The sequence below is a fragment of the Suillus paluster genome, assembly GCF_016628075.1.
Source record: "Suillus paluster strain FC165 chromosome Unknown EDB91scaffold_3, whole genome shotgun sequence".
In the NCBI taxonomy this organism is placed as follows: domain Eukaryota; kingdom Fungi; phylum Basidiomycota; class Agaricomycetes; order Boletales; family Suillaceae; genus Suillus; species Suillus paluster.
The window spans coordinates 339,891-351,377 of NW_024537563.1; the positions used below are offsets into that span (position 1 = coordinate 339,891).

Here is an 11,487-nt window from a genome sequence, read left to right on the forward strand (position 1 = left end):
GGTGACGGTGAATTTCCTTTTCTAGCTTTTTCTAACTCCGCTGCTACACATTGATGTCGTGGCTCGCAGCGCCTTGGAAGCGAGCCGCAAGATCGACAACGACAGCCTTCCCTTGTGACTAACCTGGGTTCCTTGACCTATCGATACAATCATCTACAGCCTAGTAACTAGACAGAAAACATTCGTGCTATTGACGCGGCTGAAACGACCTCACGCCCAAGATGTCGGTGATGCTCACAAAGTTCGAGTCCAAGAGCAATCGCGTCAAAGGTATGGTCGTTTCCAGGCTTGTCATGAGTTCATGACGCATCTGCGTGTAACAGGGCTTGCGTTTCATCCCACCCAACCACTTCTTGCCGCAGCGCTTCACAATGGAAGTGTTCAACTCTGGAATTACCGTATGGGCGTATTGGTGGACCGATTTGAAGAACACGAAGGTAAAGTTCCTCAACGACTATGAGTTTATCACATCTCATCGACTGCTATATAGGACCTGTTCGCGGTGTCGCAATTCATCCGAGTCGAGCACTACTGGTTACTGGAGGCGACGACTACAAGATCAAAGTATGGGGTGAGTGGGATTTCTGCTTCCAAAAACCACATGCTTATGAATACCCTAAGACCTGAAACCTCAGAGCAGAAGGTGCTTATTTACTCTGCACGGTCACCTCGACTATGTCCGAACCGTTCAGTTCCACCACGAAATGCCATGGATTGTAAGTCATTCATTGCTTGGTATCACATAGCTTATTGAAGTTGCCTGGATATGCAGTTGTCGGCGTCCGACGATCAGACCATTCGGATATGGAACAGTACCTCGCGCCATTGTATCGCCATCTTGACAGGGCACTCGCACTACGTTATGTCTGCGCAGTTCCACCCAAAAGACGATCTCATCGTCTCAACGTCGATGGACCAAACCGTACGAGTTTGGGACATCTCCGGCCTGCGAAAGAATACGCCGAATAACGGCCCCAACAACTTTGAGACCTTTGACACGTTCTCCACTGTCAAGTACGTGCTAGAAGGCCACGATCGCGGGGTAAACTGGGCGTCATTCCACCCTACGCTACCATTGATCGTGTCCGCAGCTGATGATCGGACGATCAAGATTTGGCGAATGAGCGAGACCCGGGCGTGGGAGGTTGACTCGTGCAGAGGTCACTTTAACAGCGTATCAAGTGCCATATTCCACCCGAAGCACGAGTTAATCGTGTCTTGCGCAGAGGACAAGACTGTCCGAGTTTGGGATCTGGCCAAGCGGACAGCAATCCAGACGTTCAGGCGGGAGAACGACAGGTTCTGGATATTGGCTGCACACCCAAACCTCAACTTATTCGCAGCGGGACACGATGGCGGTCTGATCGTGTTCAAGCTCGAGCGCGAACGACCGGCGTTCACTGTGCACGGAGATATGCTTTACTACATCCGTGACAAGTATGTGCGCACTTATGACTTCAACTCGGGTTCGGACATCGGCTTGCTGAGCGTGAGGAAGTTCGGAAGCCCATACGTTCCTCCACGGACCCTGAGCTACAACCCTGCTGAACGCGCTGTTGTAGTCACCATCTCCTCGGATAACGGACTATTTGAGCTCTCTTCACTGCCGACGCAGTCTAATGGTGAGGTTAAGGACTCGTCCGCGGATGGAAAGCGCGGCTCTGCGCACAGCGCGATCTTTGTGGCAAGAAATCGGTTTGCGGTACTCAATAAAACCTCACAGGTAGTCGTTCTAATCTTCCGGTCAGAAAGCATTGGTTCTCATGACTTTTGCAGCTCATCGAAGTTCGCGACTTGTCAAATTCAGTCGTGAAAACCATCAAACCCCCAGCGCAGACCAATGAAATTTTCTACGGCGGTACAGCCTGCTTAATACTCAGTTCTACATCCACTGTTGTGCTGTATGATATCCAACAACAGAAAACGATCGCAGAGTTGAACAGTCCACCTGTGAAATATGTTGTTTGGAACGCGGACGGGTCTCTGGTAGCTCTGATGAGCAAGCACAGTGAGTCTATACTACTCCGTTCTTTGAGTTGAACTCAAAGCCCTCGATCAGCGATTACTATCGCCAACAAGAACTTCTCGCAGAATAGCCTTATTCATGAGACGATCCGGATCAAGTCTGGAGCTTGGGACGATGCAGGCGTTTTTATCTACTCCACGCTCAACCACATCAAGTACTGCTTGCCTCAAGGGTACTGAGCTTCCTTCCGCTAGCTTCCTTGTAGCTGACGTATGCACCTTCTCAGTGACCATGGCGTTATTTGCACACTCGATAATCCCGTCTACCTTACCCGTGTGAAGGGTAAGACGGCCCATTGCTTGGACCGATCTGCACGCCCACGCACTATCACGTTCGACCCGACTGAGTATCGCTTCAAGCTTGCGCTTCTGCGTAACAATTACGATGAGATGCTCCATATCATCCGCACGTCGACGTTGCTTGGGCAGAGCATCATCGCTTATCTTCAGCAAAAGGGCTTCCCGGAGGTTTGTTCTTGATTTGAGATTTGTGAAATATAGGAATGCTCATGCAATGTACAGATTGCACTGCACTTTGTGCAAGACAAGAACACCAGATTTGATCTTGCAATCGAGTGTGGAAACTTGGATGTGGCACTGGAGACTGCAAGAGCAATCGACCGGCCTGAATGTTGGGACCGTCTAGCGCAACAAGCCTTGAAGCAGGGCAACCACAAGGTTTATTTCTTCCCTTGCATGTCGTTGGACAATCAATTGATTGCACCCCTAGATCGTCGAAAAGGCATACCAGCAAACTAAAAACTTCGACCGCCTGTCGTTTTTGTATCTCGCCACGGGCAGTACAGAGAAGCTTTCCAAAATGCAGAAAATTGCGGACGCACGAGGGGACCCCATGTCGCGCTTCCACAATGCGCTTTATGCTGGTGATGTTGTTGGACGTATTACTGTTTTGCGCGATGTTGGGCTTCGTAAGTACATCCTTCAATCTGAGTTTTCAAGACATCACGTTTCGTTCCAGATCCCCTGGCATATCTTACGGCGAAGACGAACGGTTTGGAGGAAGAAGCAGCTGAGATCCTTGAGGCTGCTGGCCTTACCGAAGCTGACGTGGACGACGTTTCTACATTCGGAAAGTGTACCCTCAAAACCCCACCTATTGTTACTCCTACATCCAACCTCAATTGGCCAATAATTTCCATGGGAGAATCCTTCTTCGACCGTGCGCTCGCAAATGGCCATCTTGACGGGGACGATGATATACCCCATGTCAATGGCCTGGACTCGGGTGTAGGTACTTCTATCGCCCTGGATGAGTGGGCGAAGGATGAGGAACCGTCTGTAGAGGAAGATGGATGGGAGCTTGATGCAGAGGCAGAAGATGATGAAGATAAGGATGTAGATGAGGAGTTTGAGGATGCCGTGGAAGAGGACGATCTTGGCGCCGGCGCTACCCCTGGCGTGAGCGAGAACGAGCTTTGGGTCCGGAACTCACCGTTCGCAGCCGAACATGTCGCGGCAGGATCATTCGACACCGCCATGCAGGTGAGCTCAATGTTACCTTCCCTTTTCGAGTAGAGCGCTCAATTACTCGATATGACCTAGCTTCTCAACCGGCAGCTTGGCGTGGTCAACTTTGCGCTCTTGAAGCCATTGTTCTTGTCCATCTATCGTTCGTCACACGTCTACGTGTCGCCGATCGCTTCATTGCCCCCATTGCAACTGCACATCCGAAGGAATCCCGAGGAGACCTCGCCTGGACGGGTGCTTCCTGTTGTTGCTCGGACGCTGCAGTCGATTCGCACGGAGCTGTCAGAAGGATACCGCTTCGTTTCTGGAAACAAGTTGCCCGAGGCTCAGGCAACGTTCCGGTCGGTGTTACAGGCCTTGCTGCTTATGGTTGTCTCATCAGATAAGGAGGCAAAAGAAGTAAGCGTTATCAATTCACTGGATATTTACGCCACCTGATCATACTACCAGTGGCGAGAAACTGTGACAGCCGCTCGAGAGTATCTCCTTGGTGTCTCCATCGAGCTTGAGCGGCGACGTATTGCACAGGATGAGCCTGACAACGTTCGCCGGAGCCTGGAACTCGCCGCATATTTTACGCACTGTCAGCTACAGCCACAACACATGCAGATCGCGTTGCGGAGCGCTATTGGTGTGTTCGCGAAAGCCAACAACCATGCAACGGCCGCTAAACTGGCACGTCGCCTCCTTGACCTTAACCCTGATCCCAAAATTGTCGCGCAGGTATGCTCCCGATTCTTTTACTTCATTCATTGCCCCCGCTAACTCGTATGTGAAGGCTCGCCAGCGCATTGCAGCAGGGGATCGCAATCCCCGGAACACAGTTGAAGTCTCGTATGATGAGTTCACAGAGTTTGAGATTTGCGCAGCCACGTACACGCCCATCTACAAAGGCTCGCCATCGGTGCGCTGTCCATATACCGATGTGGCGTTCCTGCCCGAGTTCAAGGGCAAGTTGGACCCGTTGATGGAGCTGACTGAGATTGGGGCAACCTCGAGTGGCTTGCCTGCACCACGCTAGAGTTTTGTTAGATATGGATGGACAGTATCAATTCAATGTTGGCATACCTTTTTGTGACCTGGAATTTGATTGTGCCGGCTGGGAATCTTTCACGTGACTACAGACAGTGCCATCAACAGCTTGTCGTGAAGCCTACTCCGCTCTTTAGACACCTTCTACCATGGATGTCCCGTACGGTTCGTCGCCGGCCCCTCAAGTCACTGACAACACGGTGCCCAGCACTGAAGACGCGTCTACCGAAGCTCCTCAGGCACCTGAACCAGCCCAGCGCTCACCACCAGAGCCAAGCAGTAACCGAGACAAACAGCCTTCCCTACAAGAAATCCTTCAAATGACGTCCACGACAGTAACCTTCATATCAACCATTACAACACTCTTTCATGAGAAAGGGGAACAGAACACCTGCTTCAGAGAAGGTAAAACTCGATGCTCGGGGCGCATATAGTGACCTAGACGCGATTTTCTCCCAAAAAAATAGAGCTTAGAAGGAAAATCCTCTTCACCGCCATGAATGCACACGCCTGGGCGAGCGCGAGGATTGTGCACGAACACACGACTGCACGAGACACGCTAGAAACCGGGATTCAGAAACTCGTGGAAGACGAGAAGGATCAAGGCAGGTCATCTTACCCTGTTCCCAAGTCAACGTTTGGTATGCACGCCATCTGTATCACCTCAATTTAGGCTATGTTGATTTCTTGTTGTGGTTACTAATTATCGCTCTTTTCCCCCCTCAAGATCGCATGCGCGCGCGTTTGTCGGAGATGTTTGAGGCCATCAACAACACTGTCGCCAGCCTGACCGGGCTTGGTTGAGATCAGGCCTCATTTTTGCTGTCTGATATGGTGCGCTGCTTGTATTGGTGATGTTAGATACCTTGTCGACGCCTCTGCCCAATCCGAACGAGTCTTGTTGTATTGTCCCTGACGCTTTGAAGGTCCTACTTGATGAACTGATACATTAGCCTGATGACAGTTTACCACAGGTGGACCCCTATATCTCAGCTGATCCGAAACCGCAGTCTTTGATATCACACGGCGGCGAAGTTCGGGTAGCACCATTGATCAATGATCGCCTGCGCGTTTGCCTATGCATCCAAAATTCCATTGCTTTCCATTACCGCTGCACCACGCAAAAGCATATAAATCATGTAATGATATCTTGACAACGTAGATTGATTGTTTATTGGCAAAAATATGAGTGTTTCGTCGGCATCGAACCTCAAGTTCTAGGAGAGTTAATGCCACATCACATTCGCGTTCTTCGCCGCGCGCGATCTGAACTACAGGTCAGGGCCCAGGCCCGTCAGGGAGGGTTAACTATTCGTTATCCTGTGTGTAGTATGTGAGTGTGGCCGAAACGTCGATATGGACGAAACGACCTTGGTCTCGATACCAGGATGGTCAATATATGCTATAGAATAGCTTCTAATAAGCTTCTGAACAGATATTAATGCCTGTACATTATCAACGTTCTAAAAAAGGAAAATATTGAGCAATGTTTTCGTGCTTCTTCGCTCAACCTTCCCGACTCAAGATACCAGCCAACACCAGCTGCAAATCAGCTTTGTCGGGGATCAGATATGGCCGGTAAAGGCCCACATTGTTCATTCGTTCTTCTTGCCGAGTTCGACATTGATAGTGGTGCCCAGCTCACATACCAATTTCCTCAGCCGCTGGGAACAGACGAGGGGTGAATTTCACTTCACTTGGCCCGAGAGATGCTATTGATGAACTATTTCACCTTAGTTTACTCGCCAATCTTATGCTTCCGGATGGTGCAGAGAGGCACCTCGAGGATTGGACGATCTTCTTCCTCAACCAGACGCCGTTTAATACCATTGCTCCAGTTCTTGCTTTGGAAACAGAATCGAATGACAATCAGTCAAATGGAGAGGATGGCCATCCGGACCTACTGTATGTCCTCAACCTGGTGCGGACGAAGCATGACAAGTCAGTTCGGAGGTGTGTAGGCAGTTTTGAGTTACCACAGTACATCTATATGCGTTGCATTGCAGAGGTGCCGTAGTGAAAGCGATGGCTATTTGCACGCGACATCCATTCATCCAAATCTTCAAGGTATAGCTCAATTTGATGTCACTCCAATGATTTCTCACCAAGTGCCAGCCTGTTCTCCTGCTCGCACTTGATGACTATTTTGCAAATCCATCCCAAGAATGTCTTGCGCGTTTATTTGATGCGATCAACTCAATGAATATTAGTGCTGCTCCTGCACTTACACGATCTGAAAAGGTAATCATGCGCGCCTCAGAACGTAAAGACATCTTTGCGGAGAAGTTCTCCTTTCATGCACCCCCGCTTCCTCCCAAAGCTGCACACAAGACGACGGGCTCGAATGGCTCACATTCATCCGAAGACGGGATTCTCATTGGTCGCGCACGCTCTACAACAGCTGCCTCTGATCCTAACCCCACGCACCCGCCCTCTCCGTCGGACACCTCATTCAGCCTTGGGGGAAGTGCGGTATGGGTGAATGATGACAGCGTCATAATTGATAGCCAAGTAGGTGTTGCAATAGGTGCAGGCCCAGGAAGTGTCGGTGGTGCTTCAGTGAGCGGTAACAGTGCCCTTACTAGCCGCGGGCGGCGTAGCACCGATGCAAGCTCGAACTCGAGCCACGCTTATAGCGGTGGCGCAATACCCACATCATCTGACCCACATTTGCGGTCGGGGATATCCAAGGATACCCATTTTTTTCAAACTAGCATTGCATACAAAGGACATACCCTGCCAATCAAGCTACCTCTGGCCACCTTTCCTGAGGAAGTCGGAGAGGTGCGTCTCTTGATGACAATGAGCTTTAATATATAGTTCTGAATATGCGTTTTTCAAGTATTCCTTAATTCAACTAATACAAACATTTTCTACGCCTCTCATCACAATCTCCGGACCACTACATCCTCATCTACACACGAATGGAAGTCTTACACACCCGATAATTATTCTCTTTAACGCACTTGTTACTGGCAAACGCATCCTCTTCTTAGGGCACAACATCCCTGCTGGACAGGTTGCCAATTACGTCCTGTCTGCTTGTGCCCTTGGCTCTGGATGCGGTGCGGTACTACGAGGATTTATCGAGCGCGCATTCCCTTATGCAGGACTTGCTGGCGGCGAGGACTGGGTCTCAACGTATGCTTTTCACCATTTTTTTCTCGTGGAAGAACATAAATGTTATTTTTTCACAGGCCGGCATACATTGCAGGCGTAACCAATCCTATCTTCGAAACCAGTGGCTCCTGGGATCTTTTGATGGACATCGGCACAGCTCGCGTTGTCGTGCACAAGGACATCCATCTATCTTTCCCACCGACGACGGCCCCGCCTGCACTCGTCAACCCAATGATGCCACGTCCAATAAAGGTGGAAAACTCGGTCGGGAGCGAGGATGACATACAGCGTATTGCGACTCGGGATGGGAAGGAGGGGCAGAAGAGCGAGTTCGCAGCGAAGCCCGACAGCTTGGATAACGTGTTTATCGAAGATGTAAGTCTCGATAATACTGTTGCATTGCCTTGATTGCATCGGTAACTAACATCGCTTGGTGTTTTAGCTAATTTCGGCGATCACCTCGCACTTTGGGGAGACACTGGTGCGGATGCGATTTACGGAGTATGTCGCGCGCTTCGTTCGGCTGGCGTCGCGGTACGAGGAGGTTGCTGCGGGGTCGACGAAACTTGGATATGCTAGCGCGCCATTTGCTGACGGATCCTTGGGCAGTGGTATCGTGTTTCCGGACGAGGCAGCTGCATTTAAGGAGCTCGCTATGAACTCAAGTCGGATTGAGGGTTGGCGAAGGAGCAAGTCATATCAGTACTGCGTTCAGGTGCATATTTTCTCCTTCGAAGATTGCGTGCCCTGAGGATGTCTTAATAACCTCTGGGTCAATGTGTAGGATTTCAGGAAATCCCGGGCAACCGCTGCCATACAGGGGTTCGACCTATCGCATCAACTTTCAAGATTGCGGTTGATGAAGAACTTACCTGATGTGGAAGTTGAGCTCATCGTTCGTTCAATAACAGACAACTTGCGGAAATACGAACAAGTAATTGAAGTGAGCATTTTCATAATTGGACTGCTGGGAGTTTTTCGTAATTTTCTGCGTGCAGCTCCTCGCCTATATGCCACCACACGCTGGAGGATTACAGCCTCTGAGTTTTTGCCTGTTCCACCAGCAGGATTCTATTCGGGAAGCCACTGTTGATATTTTCAACGAGCTGCGTCAGTATCCCGTACGTCGTTCGCTCACTTCCCGTCATGTACAATCACTCACTGGTTTTTGTTATACAGGTGGGGGTCATTTTTCTGCAAGCTCTTAATCACTTCCAGAGGTATGCCTACGTTCGGCAGGCGCACGCCCGTGAATCACGCATGAAGGACCCGAACCATGGTCTGGCACTGCCCCCTCACATGACATCACGAACACCGTCCAACCGCAGTGAAGTCAGTCTAGGAGGGATATGAGCGCAGTTGACGGGGCTAGTTTGCAAGCTCTCTTGTCTATGTGCACTTACAAAATTTATTTCTGTATTGGAGCGCACATGTCGCACATGTAGAATACACAAAGATACAAGAGCTGTACTGGCTCAAGCATTGCACCTCCCCAGCCCCTCCATTGGGCAGGGGCGAGGCAGGTGCCCGTCCTTATGCAGAGGAACCTGCCTCAGGAGAATCCCCTTGAAGTGAATGCCAGCGACAGAGAATGTTACTAAGTATAGAACTCTGGTCATACTCATCTGGAGAAGTGACATATAGAGCCGCCCAAACAAGCAAAATCACAAAGCATCCTCCTCCAAACATTGCGAGTTTGCCGATCACGTGAGAGGCCAATAAGAGCAAGTGGCCTACCATAAAGACGATGCTCCATAGATAAAGGCCTTTTGGCAGGCTGAAGACAATGGCTGACGGGAGCATTCCAATCGAGCGTGATTTAGCGGCCCTTAGATAACGTGCCTAGATGAAACAGGCATGGTCAGCTGAGATGCAGGGCGTTAGAAAGAAGATTGATGCGAACCGCAAATGATGCGGTGGCGTCCTCAAGGCCGTGATGCTTCAGGAGTAGGATAGACCCGGTGGCGAGGCTTCCAGACGCCGAGAGAATTGATGGCAGGGCAGACGACAAAGAAGCACGGGATAAAAGGCAAGAGAGGATAGTGACGCTGCAAAGAAAGTGTCATGACGGCGTCATTAATGTCCGATGGTCAAGGCCTCTCACATCATCACCGGGAAAGTCTGTAAACCATCAATTAGAGTTCACGGTGGTCATCCGAAGTGTACGTACCCAAACTACCGCTGAATGCCACTCTGAAATAGATGCGGTCATGAATGTATGCCACTGATCGACGAACACCTGTTCGTTCGCAAACAAATCATGGAGTTCAGAGAAATATCGGCCGGGGATTCCCCACAAAGCCAGGTCTGCAAGGGTTTTCATCCATTGGTGATCAATATCCTCCTCGGGCGTCATGATTTGTAGCCTGTCTAACTGGGCATATTCTTGTCCGTGATACGTCATAAATCGTTGGTTATCTGCCATACTCATCAATATATTTGGCGAGAAAATTTAAGCACCCAACGAACCTATCGCGCCCCATAGGCGAGCTAGTAGAGTATTCGTGAGCTCGACTCAGGAGGGAAAATAGGTATGCCCACCCACCAACAAAGCATAATGTGTGTCCATCAAGGGTTCGACCTTTGCGGGAGTTTCGCTCAGGGAGTTGGGTACGCTGAAGATAATTGACTCACCTCGTTGCAACGAGAGAAGTTGTAACAGCTGACTACATCTTTCCGCGGTGTACGGGAACGTGGACGATCGCGAGGTCAAACGGTCTTCAATTAAAGCTCAGAACATGAAAACCCCTGCCAAGGAAGTAAATACCTGCTGCACCATGAGACATTACACCGATCAGGTCATCTACCACCTGAGGTGACACCTGCGCACATATATGCATAGGGAAGAATTCAACATGCACCCAATACAGCCTCTCTAAAGCGGTATCTGCTGACATGTGAGGATAAGCGATGGGGAATGGTTCGGATACACACCGATATGAGAGCTAGAGACTACCAAGCCCATGTCAAGTAGTTCCGTGGATATTTGCTCAAGCCAAAATATGCGCCGAGTTTCATGGTTTACGAAATAATAAGCACAGGAGAATATTGATTCGTCAAGCTCAATGAATAGTTCCGATGAGGAGGGCACTATAATTTGCCGGTGCGAGATTGTCTCATCGATGAACTTGAGCCAGCCAGTTACCTGGCGCTCGGTCTCTTGCCTATGAATATTGGCTTCCGTCACAACATCGTAGTTGGGAAGCCTTCTTTGGAAGTATGACTGGCCCTCGGGATGCGAATATGAGTTCCATGTCAAAGGAGTGGCGACCGTACTTCAAGGAACATTTGTGTCAGTGCAAATGGGCGATTTAGTAATAGACAACTAACCTCGGAGTACTGAGAAGAGGTCCTGGTGGAATGACGGTGTGATAAGAATAGAGACTAGCCCATCAATATTAATGCATGTATAAGCTTTGGCCATGTGCGCAGACTTACCTGGGCGACTTGCCATATCGTGAAGTAGCCGTCGACGTGGTAGCTCGCAGCATGTTGGCTCCTTCGTAAATGGGTAACTGCGACACATCACAACACTGAGCTGCCTGTTGAAACTGTGACATGAAGGACGTTTGGTAGCTAGTTCTCAAGTTCAGACCGTGCATACTACCACTTATAAGATTCCGCGATTTAGGCAGTGTGTTGCTGTGCCAGCTAAACACCTGGCTGCCTTCTGTACACAGGACAGCATTTAACAACGCTGTACTTATTCGAAGATTCGATTATACATGCTGTACACATCGGGAGGAACTTCTGAGAGACGGCGTCACGGCCTAGTTTACGTTCACATTTGAAGCTTTCTTTAGCCATAAGCGTGCGCTCTCA

The 11,487-nt window shown here is 49.8% G+C and overlaps 4 protein-coding genes across 4 annotated transcripts; 3 read left to right on the top strand and 1 right to left on the bottom strand.

Annotated features, from left to right (window-relative positions):
* Positions 1 to 64: 64 nt before the first annotated feature.
* Positions 65 to 4,619, top strand: EDB91DRAFT_1099021 (coatomer WD associated region-domain-containing protein). The gene is made up of 14 exons (XM_041317119.1): positions 65 to 270; positions 324 to 437; positions 491 to 571; positions 622 to 716; positions 773 to 1,723; positions 1,777 to 2,008; positions 2,060 to 2,198; positions 2,253 to 2,493; positions 2,548 to 2,703; positions 2,756 to 2,954; positions 3,005 to 3,528; positions 3,589 to 3,912; positions 3,964 to 4,236; positions 4,292 to 4,619. Exons 1-14 carry the CDS (start codon positions 222 to 224, stop codon positions 4,532 to 4,534), a joined length of 3,621 nt encoding a protein of 1,206 aa, XP_041182968.1. The 5' UTR covers positions 65 to 221; the 3' UTR covers positions 4,535 to 4,619.
* Positions 4,620 to 4,664: 45 nt separating this feature from the next.
* Positions 4,665 to 5,349, top strand: EDB91DRAFT_1343051 (uncharacterized protein; the record flags this gene model as incomplete). Its single annotated transcript, XM_041325768.1, has 3 exons — positions 4,665 to 4,950; positions 5,013 to 5,186; positions 5,219 to 5,349. Exons 1-3 carry the CDS (start codon positions 4,695 to 4,697, stop codon positions 5,347 to 5,349), a joined length of 561 nt encoding a protein of 186 aa, XP_041182969.1. The 5' UTR covers positions 4,665 to 4,694.
* A 690-nt stretch (positions 5,350 to 6,039) lies between these two features.
* Positions 6,040 to 9,018, top strand: EDB91DRAFT_1326223 (docking domain of Afi1 for Arf3 in vesicle trafficking-domain-containing protein; the record flags this gene model as incomplete). Its single annotated transcript, XM_041325221.1, has 10 exons — positions 6,040 to 6,226; positions 6,283 to 6,498; positions 6,552 to 6,612; positions 6,661 to 7,329; positions 7,388 to 7,686; positions 7,743 to 8,040; positions 8,108 to 8,380; positions 8,450 to 8,608; positions 8,664 to 8,786; positions 8,845 to 9,018. Exons 1-10 carry the CDS (start codon positions 6,117 to 6,119, stop codon positions 9,016 to 9,018), a joined length of 2,382 nt encoding a protein of 793 aa, XP_041182970.1. The 5' UTR covers positions 6,040 to 6,116.
* Positions 9,019 to 9,198: 180 nt separating this feature from the next.
* EDB91DRAFT_1242618 (uncharacterized protein) lies at positions 9,199 to 11,156 on the bottom strand (the record flags this gene model as incomplete). The annotated part of the gene is made up of 10 exons (XM_041322210.1): positions 9,199 to 9,507; positions 9,569 to 9,713; positions 9,770 to 9,786; positions 9,836 to 10,083; positions 10,135 to 10,155; positions 10,207 to 10,383; positions 10,433 to 10,552; positions 10,600 to 10,940; positions 10,996 to 11,049; positions 11,104 to 11,156. The coding sequence occupies 10 exons, from the start codon at positions 11,154 to 11,156 to the stop codon at positions 9,199 to 9,201; spliced, it is 1,485 nt and encodes a 494-aa protein (XP_041182971.1).
* Positions 11,157 to 11,487: the final 331 nt, after the last annotated feature.